General features: G+C 39.1%; 5 protein-coding genes across 10 annotated transcripts; 1 reads left to right on the top strand and 4 right to left on the bottom strand.

The window, feature by feature from the left end:
* Positions 1-394: 394 nt before the first annotated feature.
* LOC130700962 (uncharacterized) lies at positions 395-4,966 on the bottom strand. 2 transcript variants are annotated; one of them, XR_009003926.2, is made up of 5 exons: positions 4,431-4,966; positions 3,546-3,755; positions 1,032-1,312; positions 903-958; positions 395-832 (listed from the first exon to the last, which is right to left on the bottom strand). XR_009003926.2 is itself a non-coding variant. In XM_057522959.2 (3 exons), the coding sequence occupies exons 1-3, from the start codon at positions 4,863-4,865 to the stop codon at positions 2,757-2,759; spliced, it is 939 nt and encodes a 312-aa protein (XP_057378942.1). In that variant the 5' UTR covers positions 4,866-4,966; the 3' UTR covers positions 1,322-2,756. The 2 variants fall into 2 exon arrangements, 1 of the variants encoding a protein (XP_057378942.1); XM_057522959.2 differs by lacking the exons at positions 395-832; positions 903-958; positions 1,032-1,312 and adding an exon at positions 1,322-3,050.
* Positions 4,967-5,988: 1,022 nt separating this feature from the next.
* LOC130700943 (3-oxoacyl-[acyl-carrier-protein] synthase, mitochondrial-like) lies at positions 5,989-7,536 on the bottom strand. The gene is made up of 4 exons (XM_057522936.2): positions 6,993-7,536; positions 6,731-6,928; positions 6,554-6,670; positions 5,989-6,486 (listed from the first exon to the last, which is right to left on the bottom strand). The coding sequence occupies exons 1-4, from the start codon at positions 7,498-7,500 to the stop codon at positions 6,038-6,040; spliced, it is 1,272 nt and encodes a 423-aa protein (XP_057378919.1). The 5' UTR covers positions 7,501-7,536; the 3' UTR covers positions 5,989-6,037.
* Positions 7,537-7,661: 125 nt separating this feature from the next.
* LOC130700937 (sodium- and chloride-dependent GABA transporter ine-like) lies at positions 7,662-11,651 on the bottom strand. Of its 2 annotated transcripts, none has more exons than XM_057522929.2 (11): positions 11,502-11,651; positions 10,185-10,417; positions 10,060-10,109; positions 9,881-9,983; positions 9,584-9,809; positions 9,246-9,513; positions 9,154-9,172; positions 8,875-9,084; positions 8,554-8,807; positions 8,108-8,485; positions 7,662-8,035 (listed from the first exon to the last, which is right to left on the bottom strand). In XM_057522929.2, exons 1-11 carry the CDS (start codon positions 11,612-11,614, stop codon positions 7,892-7,894), a joined length of 1,998 nt encoding a protein of 665 aa, XP_057378912.1. In that variant the 5' UTR covers positions 11,615-11,651; the 3' UTR covers positions 7,662-7,891. The 2 variants fall into 2 exon arrangements, with proteins under 2 accessions (XP_057378912.1, XP_057378913.1); XM_057522930.2 differs by lacking the exon at positions 11,502-11,651 and adding an exon at positions 10,480-10,641.
* Positions 11,652-12,384: 733 nt separating this feature from the next.
* Positions 12,385-14,853, bottom strand: LOC130700950 (RILP-like protein homolog). Of its 4 annotated transcripts, XR_009003925.1 has the most exons (8): positions 14,366-14,853; positions 14,068-14,303; positions 13,878-14,002; positions 13,598-13,801; positions 13,332-13,507; positions 13,082-13,261; positions 12,862-12,979; positions 12,385-12,794 (listed from the first exon to the last, which is right to left on the bottom strand). XR_009003925.1 is itself a non-coding variant. In XM_057522942.2 (7 exons), the coding sequence occupies exons 1-7, from the start codon at positions 14,581-14,583 to the stop codon at positions 12,916-12,918; spliced, it is 1,203 nt and encodes a 400-aa protein (XP_057378925.1). In that variant the 5' UTR covers positions 14,584-14,852; the 3' UTR covers positions 12,385-12,915. The 4 variants fall into 4 exon arrangements, 3 of the variants coding, with proteins under 3 accessions (XP_057378925.1, XP_057378926.1, XP_057378927.1); XM_057522942.2 differs by having other exon boundaries at positions 12,385-12,979; positions 14,366-14,852; XM_057522943.1 differs by lacking the exon at positions 12,862-12,979 and having other exon boundaries at positions 14,366-14,852.
* A 298-nt stretch (positions 14,854-15,151) lies between these two features.
* Positions 15,152-17,215, top strand: LOC130700942 (trichoplein keratin filament-binding protein-like). Its single transcript, XM_057522935.2, has 5 exons — positions 15,152-15,961; positions 16,018-16,149; positions 16,207-16,428; positions 16,498-16,603; positions 16,669-17,215. Exons 1-5 carry the CDS (start codon positions 15,252-15,254, stop codon positions 16,960-16,962), a joined length of 1,464 nt encoding a protein of 487 aa, XP_057378918.1. The 5' UTR covers positions 15,152-15,251; the 3' UTR covers positions 16,963-17,215.
* Positions 17,216-18,820: the final 1,605 nt, after the last annotated feature.

The raw sequence follows: 18,820 nt of genomic DNA, 5'->3' as shown, positions 1-18,820 counted from the left end.
GAGGGGCAGAGACGGACATGGCAGCCGGAAACCATGCCACAGCACTTATATGCGACTAAGCATGTTAAGTAGGTCGCAATTAAAGAAAGTTTTGGTTGAAATGTACGGTTATGGCACAGTGGCTATCGCCATTCAGTTTTATTCAGCTTCCTCGTGTTCGATTCCCACTAATTTTCAAATTTCATGCCATTCCCATCCTCCTCCTTAGATTTATATAAATATGGCTGAATATTCTTAATTTGGCACAAGATTCGAATAACGTTTGGGTTAGAATCGTAACTTTTGCATCAGATTTAAAATTATTCTTGGACTGTTTGTGCGAGATTCAAATGAGTTGCCAACCCGTTGTTGCTTTAATCAAAAAAATAAAAAATAGAATTTTGAATTGGTCATGTATTAACGTTAATGGACCACCAATTTATCCAACTGCTAACAACATTACAGAAAATGTGTTTTGTAATAGGAGAGAAGACGGAGGAACAGATTTTATACGAACATGGGTAATGCGAAAGACGAATTGCCTAAGGAAGTAAGCCATTATACACCTCTTCGATCTTGTGAGCGGAAGTCTTTGCTCCCAACAGGTTACAAACGTCTATCCACGAAACGAAATACCGCTTCCAATTGTGTAAAATCATAACAAGTTCACCATGGCATATCTTGTTGCGGCCTTCGCGGGCTGTCTCTATCTTCGCAATGTCAGCATGGAGCTCGTGACTGTGTTTGTTGCTGGCGTTCCATTCATCCAACAAGTCAAACAGTAAATTTTGTGGATCGATTTCCGAATCTTTCCGGGCCTGGCCTTCTCTTTCTAGATGACGGTCTCGCAGCGCTGGGCCGAAAAATTTAGTCATACATTTATATAACTTTAGGGTAATGTTTGTCGATGTATGATACTCTACCGTGGACATGTCTCCAGGTCTTTGCGGTCTGTTGCCCCGGTTGAGAAATTTTGGTGCTGTATAAGAAGAGATATCGACATCCAACGGTGTGTTTTGTTTTGAAAATAGCTCATCAAAAATGCTTTTTACCTTTACAGCCGAGGTACTGTCATCAACCAATTTCAAAACTTCGATCCAGGCCATCAGATAACTAATCCAGTGTTTATGAATTTCGTCAAAATAGCCATGAATTATGGATTGTCTTCCAGACATTGACATTTCTAGATTGTATAGATCTGACGGTCCATTCGCCGTAAAAAAGGAGGAGTCGTTTTTCCGCTTGATGATCAGGATTTTGACGAAATCGTATGTATCCAACTGACTTACTTTTCCGCTTAGTAGGTTTCTTCTATCCATAAAGTTATACAAACCTGGTCCAAAGTGAGCGGTCATGATGGAGAACAATGTATAAGATAAATTAATAGTTAGTATTTCATTCCTCAATGTCATAACTTTCAAGGGCTTATTCGGTTGATGGTACACCTTTCGTTTGTTCAATTTGGACCCCTTTTTTTGCGCTTTCCTACTAGCTCGCTTATTGTTGGCCATTTTAACTATTAAAAGCAGTCGATTGAGAGATATTACTTACCAGCATGGACACAACAGTGTCCTTAAGTGCATTTTCAAAGAAAATTTGGCAAAAAGAAGTATCTTACGGCTCATTTTACTGAGTTGTAGAAAAATTTGCCCGGTTTTACTTGAATGTTTTATTACGAACTTGAAAATCGTTATTTTACCCATCTTGTTCTAAAAAAAAATGACCGAATTACTATGCCCTATAGTTTAATTCGCAACTATTCCGTATCGTGTTTCCCTCCATACCATCAAAAATACCGCGCCCAAAACTATGTTCTGTATGACAATGGATTTTCGCTTTTCAAATCGCGTTTGTGTTTCTGATACGATTACGCCAACTCTCTTTGTCATCAATTTCTCTCGCTTCTTTTATTAATTAATTTCTTTTTGAGTAACGGATCAAACGATACAGGAATAGACTTCCAATGTCTTCTACCATAACCCATGAAAGGGACAACAGAAAACCGGAAATGGGTTTAACGGGGCGGGGCGGGGCAGGGACCCCGATTACAGCCTATTGGCTCCGATAGCTTTTTACATGTTACATCTAATTATACGTTTTATCAATTAATAATACAATTTTATGTAGGTTAATCGTAATAATATAAAAGGCCCTCAAATTCCAAATAATGTTCATTTGTTAAATTTAAGTTAATAGATTAACATATTTCATTTAACGTACTAGACTGGCGATTATTATCTATTCTTTGTCAACGTTGTTTTGGGCTCGAAAAATACGGTATAAAAGGCCGAGGTTTCAATTAGTACATTGGTGGCGTAGCTGGTTGGTGAATATCGGTGGCAGTTGGTCTCGTAAGAGAATAACTGCCAGTTGGAACCGGCCGTTTGTCCCGCAAGGGATGAATGACAGGCAGGAGTTTGCGTGGAACTCCTGCTGGTAACTCGATGGCTCATGATCGCAGCCATACCTGGATGAGGAGACATCCTGTATGAAGGGAGAAGAATTCATACAGGAGTGGGGCTCGTGGTGATTACATCCGTAGTCATCATCCCAGCCTCAGTCAGAAGATCCTCAGAGTTAAAGTCATGGTTTAACTTAAGCTGGCCTTCAGGGTTAAGACAAGTAATTTGGCATGTGAAGCTAACACTGGCAGGGTTCCCAATTGGCGCCCCATCAGTCTACCAAGTAGACTATGAGCGAAACCACCAATTTTTTTTTTGGTTTTTTCTCCTTTGGTTATCGCAACAACGAGTAATAAATAAGAAATACTAAAATTTTCAAAAGACTTTTTGTGAAATCCGTATCGCTTTACGACAAAAGTTTTCATTTTCATGATTTAGACAACAGCAGCTAATAATCGGGCTGTGTGACCCTCTTCGACACCAAAAAAAGGTCGCTTTGGAAAGCAGGTTTGATTGGCCGTGCAGGTAATAGTATTTCGGGTTCTTTTCCACCTGTGATGGAAACGGTTGAACGAACACCGAATCCATGGACTTTGTTGATATCGTATCTTTATCAGGAGGATGAATATCCTTCGCGTTTGATTCCGTTCCAGCCGTTGATGGTCCACTCTTTTGGTCAAATACAAACATTTCATAGAGAATGTCAAAATTCGTGGAATGAAAATTGCGTCTTGAAATAGAATAATCCATATTTGGCAGCTTTACGATACGGCTATATTTGAAACCTTTGCATGGGTTAGAAGGATTTCACGGTTTCAAAGGTACGCGACATTTATCAGGTAATACGAGTTAATGTGATCGCAACATCCTTACTGTTGCCTATTTTTATTGTTATTTTTGATTTCGTGTTTTTTTAACATTCTATTGAGGACATCCGGAATTCTATACAAGATTCTTACAGTGGAATTCCCGTTAAGACCGTTCGTTTTACCTCTAGCGTAAGCGGGAAAGAATAACATTTAAAAAAAAAAGAAATTCCTCCGATGCTGCAATCGAACTGTCATTCGTGATAATATGCGTCCCGGAAGTTATTGCGACACGGTGGGTCAATGCGCGTGAGGTATACCTTAATAATTTCAGTGCAGTGAGTCAGAGTGCATTTACCTGTAGTGCTGTCGTGGCGTCGACAACGAAGAGAAAGACGGCCAGCATAATTTTCATCCACGTTATGACTAGTTGTATGGCGACAGATCCAACAGCGTCCGTATCTCTGGTGTAATCCAAGTGAAAGTGACGCCAACGAACGAAATTGAGAATGGCTTCGGCCAGCCACTGCGGACATAGCCATAGCAAATAGGCAGCGCGCTGCCATACCTTGAATATGAGTAAACAAAAGAAAGTGTTAGAAAAAGGGAAGAACGTGCCTCGTCTTACACAAAAAAATCTCTTCTGTTGCATCACATATTTAACTAGCTCATCGGATTATGCTAAAAGACTTATCCGGCTATCCCGTCATCTGTCAATGAAACTAGGCGTGGAATAAATCGAGTTTCTCAAAGATCTTAGACATGATCAATGTAAATCAACTCAGTGTAACACAAATCTTAATAAGTAGACGGACACTATTTTTGAGGGTCTTAGAGATGAAAAAAGAAAACTAGAGAGTGCCAATGGAAACCAACCGGATGTTATCATTTGAACCGGTTATGGTCTGATGAAGAGGTCTACAACCAAAAGGCCGGCTATACGAAACATATCCTTCTTGACATATACTTTAAAGAATTGCATCATTAAAATCGCGCTTCAAAGGAAGGATCTCGCTCTCACACTGACTGATAATTTCCTGCCCGCCACCAATTCAGAAAGCCATATGATGAACGAACGCAAGCCCCGCAATCAGACCACAACTTTACAGGTCAAGGACTTCCTTTCGAATCCTTTTCAAAGCATTTACTTTCACGGGATGCTGCCAATGATTTCTTTTGTTTTGACGACAAGCCATGCTAAAAATTGCAGAAGAGCCTTATGTTTTTGATTTAAAATTGGCACCTCGATACGGTCAAAGTAAACGCAGGATAAGACGACAACGAGGGCGTTGCTGATGGGCACGACAACGGACACTTTAGCGATTTGCAACGGGTTATTCTGCCAAATGAGTAGAACGTCTCCGAGATCAGCGAGGTGAGTCAGGAACAATGTCACGACCAACAGCCAGTGAACATCGTGAAGTGGATAACGGGAAATTGTTGAACTGCAATTTTGCGATAAACAACGGTTTCTGCGAACGCTTTTTATGGCACTGCACGTGTAAATGAGTATTGAAAGCCAAACGAAAGCCACTAGCACGTCTAGTGCCACAAAAGACAAATCCAACCAGCACTGGAACTCATCTGGTTCTTGAACTGAATCGTCCAAATTTTCCGGATCAGCACATCGTTCGCACAAATTAGTCCCGATCCAGTGTGTCCAGTTGTACTCGTTCATCCTTGTTGTTCTGTTTAACGTTCACGCACGCAACATCACCAAAAACTGAACCGACATCAATGTTGTGAAGACAAAAACTTGCCAAACGTCTAGTCGGACCGAGTGCTAGGGAGCAACTGATGGCCGTTTTCTTTTTCGTCTTTGCCTAGCCACAAAAGGGTTTTTAACGGGCGTTACGAAAAAGAATGAGCACAAAGCCACAGACACCCAAGAGATAGACGACAGGCAAGAAATCTGGAAAGCATACAATGAAGAAGTCCTACATACAGTATGCTGTTGGAGAAAGTTGATATTGAATTGCCTGTCGGCTAAACGTTGTTGTGGGCTTTTCACCGACAGCCGCTTCTGGCTACGTTTTTCTTTCATCCAACGCAACTTCTTCCGTCTTGGCGTTTCTTTGTTGCAGCCAAAAAAAAATTACGAATCAAATCAACCGGATGGATAATACTATCAGGACAAATCAACGCAAAATCATTTATAAATAGTGTATTATTTCCAAAGAAGACTGTACTCTGTATTGATTACGAACCTAATCCTTGTCCTCTGGACATGTTTCCATCAAGCAGTTTATTGAAGTTAAGTTAAATTCCAATATTCGACATTTCATACTATCCCTGAACTTATATGCAGTTAACACAAATTTCTTTTGTTAGAAAGTAGTTGTAAATTAAGGAAAACTTTCGCCCATTCATGATATAAATTAAGCTAATGATCATAATTTTGTATCAATGCCGCCGATAGAGCAAAAACGTGGCTGATACGTAATAGAAAAACAGCCGGCATTGTGGCACGCAAGAAATGTTCCATTTGCTATAGTCTCGCTCTGGAAAATCGTTTTACTAAAAATGGTTCACACAACGGCTAAAACAGCAATACATGGTGAAAAACACACGCAATATGTAGAGATGGGTTAACAATGAACGACGAAAGGAGTTACGAAAGTTTTGGTATGACAAGGAGTATTTCCGAATAAGCACGTTGACCGGTGTTGAAATGCTGATCATGCAAATCGTGCTGGTAGATCAGAACGGGCCCACTCGAAATAAAGCTTTGTCATCATCTGCACAAACTTCCTATCAAGTATTCAAGTGGATAATACCGTGCATAACGCATGGAATAGAACTCTAAATTCACAGATTTATTTGCATCAAGGTATTATGGAATAATTACAATTATGGCGAAAAAGATGCGATGCACAAACTAGCATTGGTTCCACCGAAACCGAAGGAATTTTTTAGTAAAATGCGGCGATGTTGGCCGGGCTCCAGTGGCCAGTGCGATAGATGACTAGGTGTAAACCGAACTAAATCGAGCAACGAAGGATCAGGATTGTCAAGATTGAGGTTCGGAGGTAAAATAGCGTGATGGAGAGCCAAGATTGCCAAGATTGCTTCGACGGCTCCAGCTGCGCCTTGCCCGTGGCCGAGGGAACCTTTCATCGAACTAACCCACGGCTTTTCTTGACCGTGCGAGGAAAATACTTGATTTATGGCGCCCACTTCGATGGCATCACCCAAAGGAGTTGAAGTTGCATGGGCGTTAACGTAACTTACTCGGTCGACATCCGACAACTTTGCGTCCGTCAAGGCATTCTGCATTGCTTGAATGGCTCCCCTTCCATCTGAATTAGAAAATATAATCAATAATAAAGAATGGTCGACCCAGATAACATATAAGCACGTCAATACCTTCTGAAGGTGCCGTCAGGTGGGAAGCATCTCCCGACGTGCCGTAGCCCAAGATCTCTGCATAAATCTTCGCATTTCTCGATAAAGCAGAATCCAGTTCTTCCAGAAAGACAATGCCTACAGGCAAAATTAAATCTTAACAAAAATTGTTTTAAGCAATTGGGAGTTTCGGTTCACCTGCTCCTTCCCCCATCACAAATCCGTCGCGTTGTGCATCAAAAGGTCTGGATGATTTTTCGGGGATGTCATTATATTTTGTGGATAAAGCTCTTAGACGAGAGAAACCAGCCATGCTCAAGGGTGAGATACAGGATTCCGTTCCTCCGCACACCATTGCGGTAGCATTCCCATGGCGAATAAAATTTGTTGCATCACCTATGATAGACGCCATTAGTGCCAAGTTTCCTCCATCCACCTGAATCAATGTAAATAGACATACCTATGGAATGAGCTCCAGTAGCACAGGCTGTTGAAACCGAATGGTTGGGGCCCTTAAAGCCATGTTTGATGCTTATTATCCCTGCAGCCATGTTTGTTAATATTCGTGGTACAAAGTAAGGACTAATTTTTGATGGACCCCTATCCTTTAAAATGTTAGCAGTTTCAATTATGTATTCTAAATCTGACATTCCCATCCCTACAGCAACTCCGGTTCTTTTTCGAATGTCACCAAACTCTCCAATGCCAGCATCTTGAACAGCTTCAATTGATGCTGCTAAAGCAAACAGTGAAGCTGGGGACATGGTACGAATTTCGTTCGGGGCGACGTATTCACTAGCGTTGAATTCCGGAACTCTAGCAGCTACTTTGGATGATATTTTGTTATAATCAGGACCCTCAAGTCTTCGAATGCCACATTTTCCAGCCAAAAATGCACTCCAAACATTGTTAGCGCCACAACCCAACGGGGTAACTAGTCCGATCCCGGTTACTACTACACGTTTCATTTTTGTCAACAAAAAAAAAATGTGTTCACTAGAGTTGCATCGTCTGCTATCAGTAGCCATGACAACAGAAAAACAGTTGGCGAATGTACATTATCGTGATTTACTAAACTTAAGTTACGTAGGCTCGAGCATAATTTTGCGGCCTTTGATAATTCAAGATGTCTCCATATCTGAATGTATTGAGGTGTGCACTATAATTCGACAGTGAGGAGTTCACGCAACGTTTCAACTTACTTGAATTTTGTGACAGTTACGAACAACTTTGGAGGTCGTTTTTCTAGAGCAGGTACGACATAAATGCGGTCAGGACGAAGGGTAAGAGACGAATACGGACGCAACGAGGTCATAGTGGAAACAATTACGACATTATTACAAAACGAAACATCCACTGTCAGTCTGAGGTTAGCTGCTCCAAACAAATCTCATTGTCTGGATTGTTTGCTGCAGTTCCATGATGAGCTTCATGTTGCTTGTTCAACATTTTTCCACAGCAAGGGCATTCACGAATAGGAGATTTGATGGATGCCTTCAATTTCTAGAGGATTGCAATTTTTTTTTATTAACTTAAGCTGAATTTACATACTTAAAATTTGTATGAGTATCATACCTGGACTATGTTGTTGCCTTTTGCTTTAACAATTGCAATAACTGCTAATATAGGAATGGCTAATAAAGACAGGCAAGAAATGGCCCAACCCATTCCTATACTCCATCCTGGAAATATATATTGCCCTTTGTTATATGTTGGAGCTTCATAGTCAGCAAGGCTAAAAATCCATATGGCCATAATGAGGCAGGGGGCGGCAACCATCCAGCATCCTCTTATATAGTAGTTCGGTAGTTCGCCTGTCATATCTCGTACGTTGCGGGCCAAACGATTAGCACCGTATACCCATACAATAGCGACTACTTCGAAGAACGCAATATACATCAAAGAAATAGCGGCGGCGTAGTAATCAATCAGGGTAAAGAAGTAGATTCCACCCTTCAGAAATAGTAAAAATAACTTAATAAATAACCAAGACATGTTAATTAATAAAATATTCGTATTACCTGCATGACGTTTGGCAGCCCGCATATGAACGACACAAAGCATACCAATAGCACTAGAACTTCGTGACGTTTTAAATGAAGGCGTATCCATCGGCCATAGGCATCTTTAATTGAAGTTATAATTACTTCGACCGTGGCAAACTGACTGTCAATTCCAAGGCATAGCAACATTGAAAAGAAAATGACCGACCATACTTGAGGAAAGGGCATTTTAGACAATGCGGCGGGATAGGCGACGAAAACAAGCCCAGGTCCTGTATAGGAACATAATATAAATGTTATTTTTTCTCAATAATAGTTGATGACATTTCTTTGAGTTACCGCTACTAACAACTTCGTCCACGCTTTTGCCTTGTTCAAAGGCTAAATTTCCTAGTGTTCCAAACACACATATGCCAGCTAAAATGCAGGTAACGGCGTCAGTAAGCGAAATAATCAGAGTATCACGCATCAGTCGATTGTCGAAACGGTTATAGCTGGAGAACGCCATCAGGGAGCCAAACGCAATCCCAATAGAATTGAAATTTTGAGCTGAGGGGTTAATGTTTTATATACTGTAGTATAACTGTAAAAAAAAAATTATATTGCATTTATGTTTACCAGCTGCGTTAACCCAAACCTAATTTAAATTGCAAACGACATATGTAAATAACGTGCGAATTAAAGATTACAACGATACTTTTTATAAATACTTTGGCTTCTAGAAGTGTTTCCCATTTTGGGGAGAAGAAGTAAACGAGACCTAATTCAGATCCTGGCAACGTGAGAGCTCTGACAATAAATGCCCCTATAAACAGGTATGGCAAAGTAGCTGTAACGTACACAACTTTCCCTGATGACTTGATGCCTTTCCACAAACAAAAGTAGACGAGAATCCATGCAACTGCGAGGCAACCTAGGAGTTCCCAGCGCATCGTGCCGAAATTTTCGATTCCTTTAGTCATTTGTAACAAGTGGTTGCTGTGAGGTAATACAAGAATGTTTGTAAGAAAAAATCACAAAATTTATAGTTTTGAATATAAAAAGGTACTCGTAAAATTCTTGAGGTGCGCTTGTTTTATTGCTTTCTTCTTGGTCCTGAGAGCTATTAAATTTGGTCCCATTCCAGCAAAGCTCAGAATTCCAATCATTATTGCAACCCTCCCAGGGTAAGGGATCCATAAAGGAATTGATTAAGTAATACAGAGCCCAAGCAATGATGACATTATAGTAGGTGGATAGAAGAAAAGACATAATCACTGTGGCCAAACCAGTTCCTTAAATTGTAAAGAGATGATAAATTAAATTGCAATATTCTTCACATTTTTTTTGGAATGTCCAGTCAGACCTTTGAAAAGTGGACAAATTTTGTGCATTGCTCCTATTGGTCCTTGTCTTGTGTACTGACCAACAGCTAGCTCCATGTATAACAAGGGGATCCCACATACAATCTAAAGTAGATTTCATTACAACTGTTACTAATTAGCACAACATGAGCAACTGTTGTGAAAATTCGTTTGGATATACCAACATGATGAAATATGGTATCAAAAAAGCACCTCCTCCACTTTTATAGCCTGATGTTTAGATTGTGTAAAACATGTTTTCAGCACACTTTCAACTTAATGTTTGTTTTGAAAGATATTACTTACAGAGATAAGGGAACCTCCACATGTTACCCAGTCCAACAACATTGCCGATGCAGGCTAGAATGAATTCCACTTTATTCGCCCAAGTATCCCTGACCTCAGCATCTTCTCCTCGCTTGGTGCTTGTGCCAACCACAAGTGGATCTTTACAAATTACTTTCTTTTTGTCCATTTTGCCCGTGAGATCTAGGACGTGTTCAGCGGTATTCGTTGTCGCCCTGCTGTTATCGCCGTGTCTGCGGGATAATTATATAAATGGAAAAATCTGAAATTAAACAGGCAGACAGGATTATTGTACCAAATGATAACGCCTAATGTAACTAGTGTTTCAAATGACAGCAGTGATAGCGTTGCCGGTGAGCCGCTTCCAACTTGTCAACTAACCAACAGAGTTACATAAACGCGAACATACTTTCTGTTGGACTAATCTGTTACGTACGAACACGGGTACCCGCTACCCGGCGCACAAGTGAATGAACAGCAGAAGACGAGCATTGTCACGAATCATGTTGTCGTTTCCATGGTTACAGATAATCTTTTTATTACACAGAAATGTTCTATAAACAAAAGAAGTTGCACTTAGAAATACAATTTTTGTTGAGTTTTTCTTTTTACTTGCGCATAGTAGTATTGGCATTAACTTATAGTTATCGTAAGCTCGTAATGAAAAAAAGCACTTGCCAGTCTAGACTATATTCATCTATATTTTTAGTATTTTGAACAAAACCTTGGTTCTCATTCTGTTTAATCTACCAAATTCATTTTTAAATTGCGACTCGGTAATCATATGGCGTTTTTCCGCCGCAGTACAGCCAAAATAACTTTTGGTTCGATCAGCACGCAATGTCGAAATTTTGTCTGTTTCCCCATGCTTCCTTCACCGCCTTGCAAACCACACAGAAATAGCGTTACTTTATTTTTCGTAGCTATTTGAAAATTTAGCAGATGGTCGCCGATTTTTTTTTTTTTTGACGAAAGGTACACGTTATATTCTTTCTATGCAGATAGAAACATTTTTCCTATTTGAAGCAACACTATCAGTTTTAGGTTAACCAAGAGCAAATTGCGAGAGTATGACATTGAATTCGAAAAGACGCACTCGGGAAGGTGCCAAGTCGTCATGTGAGCCATAGAGTTATAGTATATGCCTACGCTGCACCGTGCTTGTCTACGGGACCTCGAGCTACGTTTACAAAATGTCATAGTACAGTATAAACCAATATAAAATTCGGGTTTGATGTCATCCACCACCAAAATTAGGCTTTCATGCACAAAGCATTTCCCATCAATGTGACTAGATGCCAACTTGGTTACACTTACGCTTGATTACTGGTGACGTTTTCTAACGAATTTTCGTAGTTTGTAGGTGTCGCCGAATTTGCGTTTTCTTTGGCGTATCCGCTCTGCTTTTCGTTCATTGTTACCTCACTCATTATGAAAAATTATCTGATAGTGTCGATAACGTATTTCTTTTTAAATTTCGTGAGTTTAATGACGAACTGTTTCTAACACAAACTAATGGTTCAACTGCATAACCTCGTTGAAAAAAACATACTGGGGAATGCTAACAGCTAACAAGGTGTTAAAAGTGCAAGCCCTAGGCTGTTTGAGGCAAACTCGCATGTAAAGAACGTCATGACTAGAGAATGCCAGGAAGCAACATCAGCTACTGAATTGTCCTTGAAAAACTTGGTGGAATTGTACCCATTGTTCGTCCAAAATTTCGAGTTGCGGCATAATTTGTACGATTTATAAGAGGCGGAATAAAGCCTTCATTGTATTTCTATACTATGTATCTTTGGTGAAACTGGAGTTAACTAACAGATAACAGCAGAGTTATGGACAGTGGAGCAGAGAAATCAATGAAAAATTATGAATGAAAAAATGGAATTCACGTACATGTTAAACTTGGATCGACTACAAGAAAGTCACATGGAAAAAACGTGACAACATGCCAACTATGTCATCCACCGTGGTCGAAGAACATTCTACTACTACTACGTATTACTTTCTAGTGTAGATAAGCTATCGCTTCTAAGTCATGAATTAATAACAAAGCTAAAAATTAGGCAAGGATTCAAATTTTAAAAACATATCCCCGACAGTAAACAAACGCAGAGCCATTCAGCTGCAATGGAGCATACACAGCAGCATATCTTAGATGGATAGCAGAGTAAATCAGAAATCCATCTGCACAACACGGTCTTTTTTTTTATGTGTGTATTTCACATCGTTAATGGTAAATCAAACGTCCTAATAATAAATGTCTTTAGTCTTTGGATAAGGTAGGGGCGGAGTATCTCATCTAGATTATGTTGGATACATAGTATTTGGTTTACTATTAATGATCGAATAGATCACTAGATTCTAAAACGGCATTGGCAAGAACGCCTTTGACGTTTACAGATCGTTTGGGTACCTATGGCCACATTTAATGGAAATGATGCAAACTTTAAAACACCGCGAATAAATGACAGTCGATTTTAAACTAAAATTGCTACGAAAAACTTTGTTCGGCATATCTTTTTGAGAGAAAACAGTCAACCAACTTTTGGTACTCGTCACTGAGGATTCAAAAGTCCCGCACTTGGCAACATAACAAGTTTTTTAAACCTGGAAAAAGAAAGCAATGGACGTTACAAAATTATACCGCTGTACACTCTGTTCGGTCTATCCGAACCAATATACAAGGACAATGGCTAGCAAAATATCACAAGTTGGAAGACACTTCAGGTCATTTCGCACCATCTACAGTGCGCGGAGCTAATAAACGAGGGAAAGAAGACAAGGTAGAAAACCTAAAAACAAAAACAAAACAAAAATAGAACTGAAAAAGAAAAAGAATTCCAAAAGCCAATAAGCAGCGAAGTTCAAATATTTCGGAATCCCAATAGACTTACAATTTCCTTATGCTCGACTCCTTTCGTCTAGAAGTTGGCCGTTTCCATGGCGCATCATCCGGTTCGTAGGGCAGAGGGCCCTGAACCGGTAAATCAGTAGAACATTCGTCAATTTCTGATACAAGAAGATCAGCGGAAGAAACAATTGACCCGCCATTTGTAGGTGATACCCTTTCAGGACTTCCATATCGACAGGAAGGAAAGCAATTATGAGAACAGAAGTTCAACTTCGCGTGAATGATGATCTTACTTGGAATGGTTTTTACTGGGCCGGTAGAGCGCGAGCTCATCAACCAGGTCACTTACGCGAGCTTTAAGCTCGTTTCGCTCACACAAAATCTCTTTAAGCTCAGCTATGGTGAATCGAGGACGATTAGGGTCATTGATATCGATTACAATTTTATTGGTGAGATCTGGCACATCGTTCTTTATAGATGAAAATAAAAAGGAAAAAAATAATATAAGTAATTGTACATTAAATATAAGGTACATGTCTGCACAGACATAGCCAGTTACCTGGCACTGAATCAAATCTTCATTGTCTCGTTGTGCAACGCCCAGTCGCTTTTGGAGTGCGGTTAAGTTCCTCGACTGCTCTTGGTGTAAAGCCTGCAAATCCGCTCTTTCTTCAACCAGTGACCTCATTTGCTGAGACATGTGGCTTTGCTTTCTCCGTAATTCTTTGTTAATCTCCGTCACACGTTCCACCTGATTTTTTAACTATCAATACTCAAATTAGTCTTGCCTTAATTATGGACAATAACATATTTTTAAAAAATTATAAATGAAAATTTACAGATTCATTTTCAGCAACTTTATCTTGGAACTCCTTATCCCTACAGCGCAACAGATCTCTCTGTTTCTCATTTGCTTCCCTGAGCTTTTCAAATATGTCCCAATCAGGTTCCTTGAGTACAGGTTCTAATATGAAGTGGCCAAAAATTTATAATATTATTAATAAGTCATGATAAAAAAAGAAAAATTACTTTTTGAAACACTTTTTTCTTTACTCTCTTTCAATGAGGAAGATAATCGCTTATTTTCTTCTTGGACTCTGGTAATTTTCCCGAGAAGTTCTTGTGTTTCTTTTTTCCAGTTTTCTTCCAACTGTTCAATTTCTCTTTCATAACGTAACCTGTCAACAGCTTTCTCTCTTTTCTCACGTTCAAGAAGACTGATATTATTCTGTAACTCTTCTACAAGTTGGCGCTCTGATTCTTGCCTACAATAATATTATCAAATAAGAAATTGGTTTTTTAAACAAATTTTTCATTGATGACTTACCTTTTTGAGGTCTTATCAAGCAACTCCAGAACTCTAATCACCTTTTGCATCAAACCTTGGACTAGTTCATTCCCGTGGATATTTATAATTTTTTCTAACTCATTACCAACATCAGAGGCAAGATCAAACACATCCACAACAGAAATGTCAGGAAGAGAATCATACTCAGAAGAGGAATCTTGTTGATCTTCCAAACATCTTGCTGTAGGTAAAGGCATGTTGATTTCTTGGATATTGGCACATAAGACTTTGTTTCACAGTTCAGTACTGCAATTCAGAAATGTATCACATACAGTTGTCAAGATCCGTGGTTTAAAAAATTGTTATCTTGGTAAAATTTTGGCGAAAGTGGCCATAAGCTTGTGAAAACGTTGAAACCTCGAAATTAGTTATTCATTCTCTTCACTAAAGAACGAACAACCCAACTGGGATGTGTTTCGTAGAAACCCTTCCTACGCACTGACTTTAAAGGGCCTCTTAAATGATAAACAGCGGAGAGCAAATGACGTCATTGAACCATAGCTAGGATGGAAGGCTAGAATATCGACTTTATAGAAAACAGTTCTTGAGGAGTTAAACCTGAAATACTAACCACTTTCAATCAAAAAATAAAAAATGCCGCATTGATATTTTTTACAAATCATTTCGAAATCCACTTTCAGCAAATCAGCAGGCCTCTAGAATTAGAAAAGTAAATGGGCATGGGCATGGCCTTAGGCGTTTTTCTGAACAGAAATACCAACGACGTGGCAACTTCGTTGTCATAGGTACCATTATCAACAACTCTTTTTGAAAACAAGATTCTCAACTAAACGCGTTCACGTTCACGTTTCACAAACTTTCTTCGAATTTTACTTTGGAAATTATTGTACTAATATTTCAAGAAATGAGCAATTCATTTCGACCTCGTAGTAGTTTTTCGAACATGGACAGGTACAGCGCTTCGCTACCCGTTATCAAAATGCGATTAGAAAATGAAATCATTCGTAAACGTGAAGCTGAAAATCGCCGAACCGAAACAGCTCGATCAAATGACAGGTATTTCCAAAATTGTAACCTACAAACTGAGAAGTTTGATGATTGGACATCCCCCAGGAGTGCACAGCTGAGCCATCGTCAGTCCAAGCTCCGTGACACAGAAATAGATGTTGAAAATCGAAGAATAAAACTAAAAAAATTATATCAAGCAGAAAAATTGAAGGAAGAAGAAGCAATGAAAGCAATTCAGGAAGAAGAAGAAAAACAAAAATGGGAAAATATGAAAGATAAAGTACAACATTTTCGGCACTCTAAAAGTGCAAAGCTGAGTGAATTCTTGGAAAAGAAGGAACACGAAAAATGGAAATCTACCAATGATTCCTTCAGAGTGTTTGAATCTGAATTGAAAAGACAACAGCAGAAAGAAATGTGGACAATACAATTACAGCAAAGAGAAGAGGAGAAAGCTAGGTTAATGGAAGAAAAGAAAAGGGAGGCTGCACAAATGGAACGCTTGGTCCAAGAAGAGAAGCGTAGAGATGAACTAGAACGACAGATGGAATTGGAAAAGAAACAGCAGTGGAAAAAAGACTTGGATGCTCAAGTTGAACAACTGAGGTACATAAAATGTTTGTGTACCCCATCATTTTCATCTAAGGGTGTTTCCCTCACAGGGTAATGGACTTTGAGGCAAATGAAAAACGACGAGAACAGGAGAGATTGATAGCAGAAGCTGCAAGCTTGGAGGCTATTAAAGAAGAAATGAAAAAGAAAGAAGATGAAAGAGCAAGAAAAAAACAAAATGGGTATAATATATATTTTTTCTAAACAATTGTTTTGGATAATATAAGGTGTATTTTCAGAGAATTTTTGACCAAACAACATTTGGCAAAACTGAGACAACGTTCGAAAGAAGTGACCGCTGATCTGGAAAGAGAAATGAATTTCGTGGAAAAGCTTGCCGAAAGTGATCGTTCCGAAAAAAAGGAAAAAACACGTCAAGACATAATGCGATTTTTAGAACTCCTTGAAAACCATCGTCAAATTGAGAAAGAACGCTTGCAGCAAAGCGAGTTTTTATTCCAGTAATTCACGCTTCCTTTCTGTTTAGTTGTAAAGTGAACAAGTGAATTTTAACGTATCTCTATGGACAGGGAAGAGGCCAAAAAACTGTGGGAAAAACGAGAATCAGAGTGGGAAGCGGAAAGATTAGCTCGCAAGAAGTTAATGGAAGATGTGATAACGATCCAGAAAAAACAGGCAAGGCACCTATTTTTGTATGAATCATTTAAACCGCCCGTTCTACATAGTTCAAATTTCTTTAGATTGACGAAAGACTGTTTGTAGCACGGCAAGAAAGAGAGCGACTTTTACTTGATCGGGAGGAACTTATTCGCTCGCTTGAGAGCTACCATAATCAAATGAAGATGAAAGAGATGGACACCAAAAATAAACAAATTCAAATGAAAGAGGACTTGTTGGCCCAAGTTGATCAAAAGCAACGTAGAGAAGAAGAATTCATTAGGCTAGAAGAGCAAAAACGCAAACACCAAGAAATCATGGAAGCAGCCCACAACCAAAAACATTGGAATATTGCAATGGATAAACTTAAACTTTAATATCGCAAATACTTCATTCATTTCTAAATTCAAAGCGCTTGTCACGTTTTTTCCCCACTATCGACAATACTCCTGGTGTAATTTTTAAAATGTACTGTTCGCCCAAAATGGTATCTTAGAAAATTTATAACTTATCGGATCTTGTCGTATTCGATGGATGGGCAAAAAACCAACAGAAACGTTAGGAGTAGGCCCCGTTTCTTGATGCTTTTCAAAATGATTTTACAAAATGACAACTACATCCTCTAAGGAAGATTATTATTTTTTTTTTTCATTTCAACGGCAGATGATTTATGAATAAAGATGATGTTCGTCAGGATTACATTTTGAATGCAAGATATGTACAGTATGTGATATGTATGTATGTGCGGATGCCGTGAATCAGCCAACCACAAAAGGCTCAATGCCCATTCCATCGAACAAAGTTAAATTCATTTTTTAAAATTAACCAGAACGAGGTAAAACATTAGAGACACCATCTGTTTTAGCTTCAATATAAAAGTGAAAATGTGTATTACTCAAATAACAAGGCTCATTGTAAAGCGCAGCTATAGGCACGTAACGTGTTATAACGTTACCTTTTCTTAAATTTGCGTGCGGCAGGTATTCAATTGCCTCTTGTCAACTAACTTTAGCAGCCTTCTGTCATCGCAGGAAAACTGGACAGGCTGCCCCCGTGCATCGTCGAGTTTGAATTCACATAAGGGTGGCAGAATATAAGGAAAATGAAATCAAAGTGAGGTACGAATCACGAAGATCGGCAACATGTGCTGATAACCTATTAGATATTCTAGAAATACAACATATAGTCTAAATATGTAGGCAAAAAAAGTGTGTGGAAGGTAGCTTATAAAAGGCTAACAGCTGCAACACTACACGTGAACATCTGCATTGCTTTTGTCAGGCCGGCCACTTTCCCTGTAACCTAAACGACAAGCCGTAGCTGGAAGCTAAGCAATGAAACGTTCTGCGTACTCCTGTGTCCTCTGAAAGTGAAGTTTTAAGAAACGATGAATGGCGGCTATCGATAATGTTCAAGGAAAAGAGTAACAAGTATTACCCAAGCACGCTGTTTTTCAAATTTCATTGCCCATGCAAGTTAGATGCAGCGAATCCATCAACCATAACAATTGTCAATTAAGATTTAAATCAGGGAGTTAATTAAATCTAGTTGAAAACACTGTGAAATTGAACAATTTTAGGGGAGTAGCTCCAAATACCTAAACTACGTCAGTCTGCAAATACATTGATTGAGTACTAGACACTTAAACGATGATAGTAAATTTTCATACTTGCAGGACTTCATTTCGTACATCTGCCATTGTTCAGCCTTCTGAACTTTTTACGAAGAATCACACAAACAAACATCAGATCAAAACAAAAAGTTCACGCTGAGGAAAATGTTAACACAAACCATAAATGCACGGTTGGATGCGTGTTGGCTTCCAAGTTCCAACTAGAAACAATTCAGACAGGTGCGCAACTGTTGCGTCTGGCATGGTCAAGGAGAAACAAAGGGCTAAATGGTGGCATAGTTGCATAACAACCTGCCCAATTTTTCTTTCTCAAGAAAAAAAGGGGGAAGGGCAATCTAACAAGAATAGGAATAAAAAGGGAAGTGGCAACCCTTTTGCTTTCTTTTCTTTTCTCTATGGGAGTGGCATGTTGAAAATTGCGTGAACAAGGATCCCTTTTGTACTTTGCTAAAAACATTAAATTGGGTAAAAAAAGGCGTATTTGAACTACGCTACGATTAATAAAAACAGATTCGGATTTTGTTTGAAGTTGGGTTAGTTGCTGAGACTGGCAAACTCTAATAAGAAGAATATATGCACATCAACAGTTTCATGCTTGATCA

This window comes from Daphnia carinata, chromosome 9, assembly GCF_022539665.2.
Source record: "Daphnia carinata strain CSIRO-1 chromosome 9, CSIRO_AGI_Dcar_HiC_V3, whole genome shotgun sequence".
NCBI classification, from domain to species: domain Eukaryota; kingdom Metazoa; phylum Arthropoda; class Branchiopoda; order Diplostraca; family Daphniidae; genus Daphnia; species Daphnia carinata.
Note: the sequence above shows the minus strand (reverse complement) of the source record. Positions and strands in the feature narration are given on the sequence as shown.

Bases quoted from the DNA above. Each gene is read 5' to 3' on its own strand.
- LOC130700962 (XM_057522959.2), bottom strand. From the start codon at position 4,865: ATGAACGAGTACAACTGGACACACTGGATCGGGACTAATTTGTGCGAA. The intron at 3,756-4,430 runs GTGCCAATTTTA...CTCATATTCAAG, and splicing joins TTTACTTTGACCGTATCGAG to GTATGGCAGCGCGCTGCCTA. The intron at 3,051-3,545 runs GTAAATGCACTC...TTTGACCAAAAG, and splicing joins ACGCCACGACAGCACTACAG to AGTGGACCATCAACGGCTGG.
- LOC130700943 (XM_057522936.2), bottom strand. From the start codon at position 7,500: ATGAAACGTGTAGTAGTAACCGGGATCGGACTAGTTACCCCGTTGGGT. The intron at 6,671-6,730 runs GTGAACCGAAAC...TTTTGCCTGTAG, and splicing joins TGTGATGGGGGAAGGAGCAG to GCATTGTCTTTCTGGAAGAA. The intron at 6,487-6,553 runs GTATTGACGTGC...TTTCTAATTCAG, and splicing joins CCTGACGGCACCTTCAGAAG to ATGGAAGGGGAGCCATTCAA.
- LOC130700937 (XM_057522929.2), bottom strand. From the start codon at position 11,614: ATGAGTGAGGTAACAATGAACGAAAAGCAGAGCGGATACGCCAAAGAA. The intron at 9,984-10,059 runs GTATATCCAAAC...AATCTACTTTAG, and splicing joins TACCATATTTCATCATGTTG to ATTGTATGTGGGATCCCCTT. The intron at 8,808-8,874 runs GTAACTCAAAGA...GTTCCTATACAG, and splicing joins GGACGAAGTTGTTAGTAGCG to GACCTGGGCTTGTTTTCGTC.
- LOC130700950 (XM_057522942.2), bottom strand. From the start codon at position 14,583: ATGCCTTTACCTACAGCAAGATGTTTGGAAGATCAACAAGATTCCTCT. The intron at 13,802-13,877 runs GTAAATTTTCAT...GAGTATTGATAG, and splicing joins AAGTTGCTGAAAATGAATCT to TTAAAAAATCAGGTGGAACG. The intron at 12,980-13,081 runs GTAAGTCTATTG...TTTTGTTTTTAG, and splicing joins GAGTCGAGCATAAGGAAATT to GTTTTCTACCTTGTCTTCTT.
- LOC130700942 (XM_057522935.2), top strand. From the start codon at position 15,252: ATGAGCAATTCATTTCGACCTCGTAGTAGTTTTTCGAACATGGACAGG. The intron at 16,150-16,206 runs GTATAATATATA...GTGTATTTTCAG, and splicing joins GCAAGAAAAAAACAAAATGG to AGAATTTTTGACCAAACAAC. The intron at 16,429-16,497 runs GTAATTCACGCT...CTCTATGGACAG, and splicing joins CAAAGCGAGTTTTTATTCCA to GGAAGAGGCCAAAAAACTGT.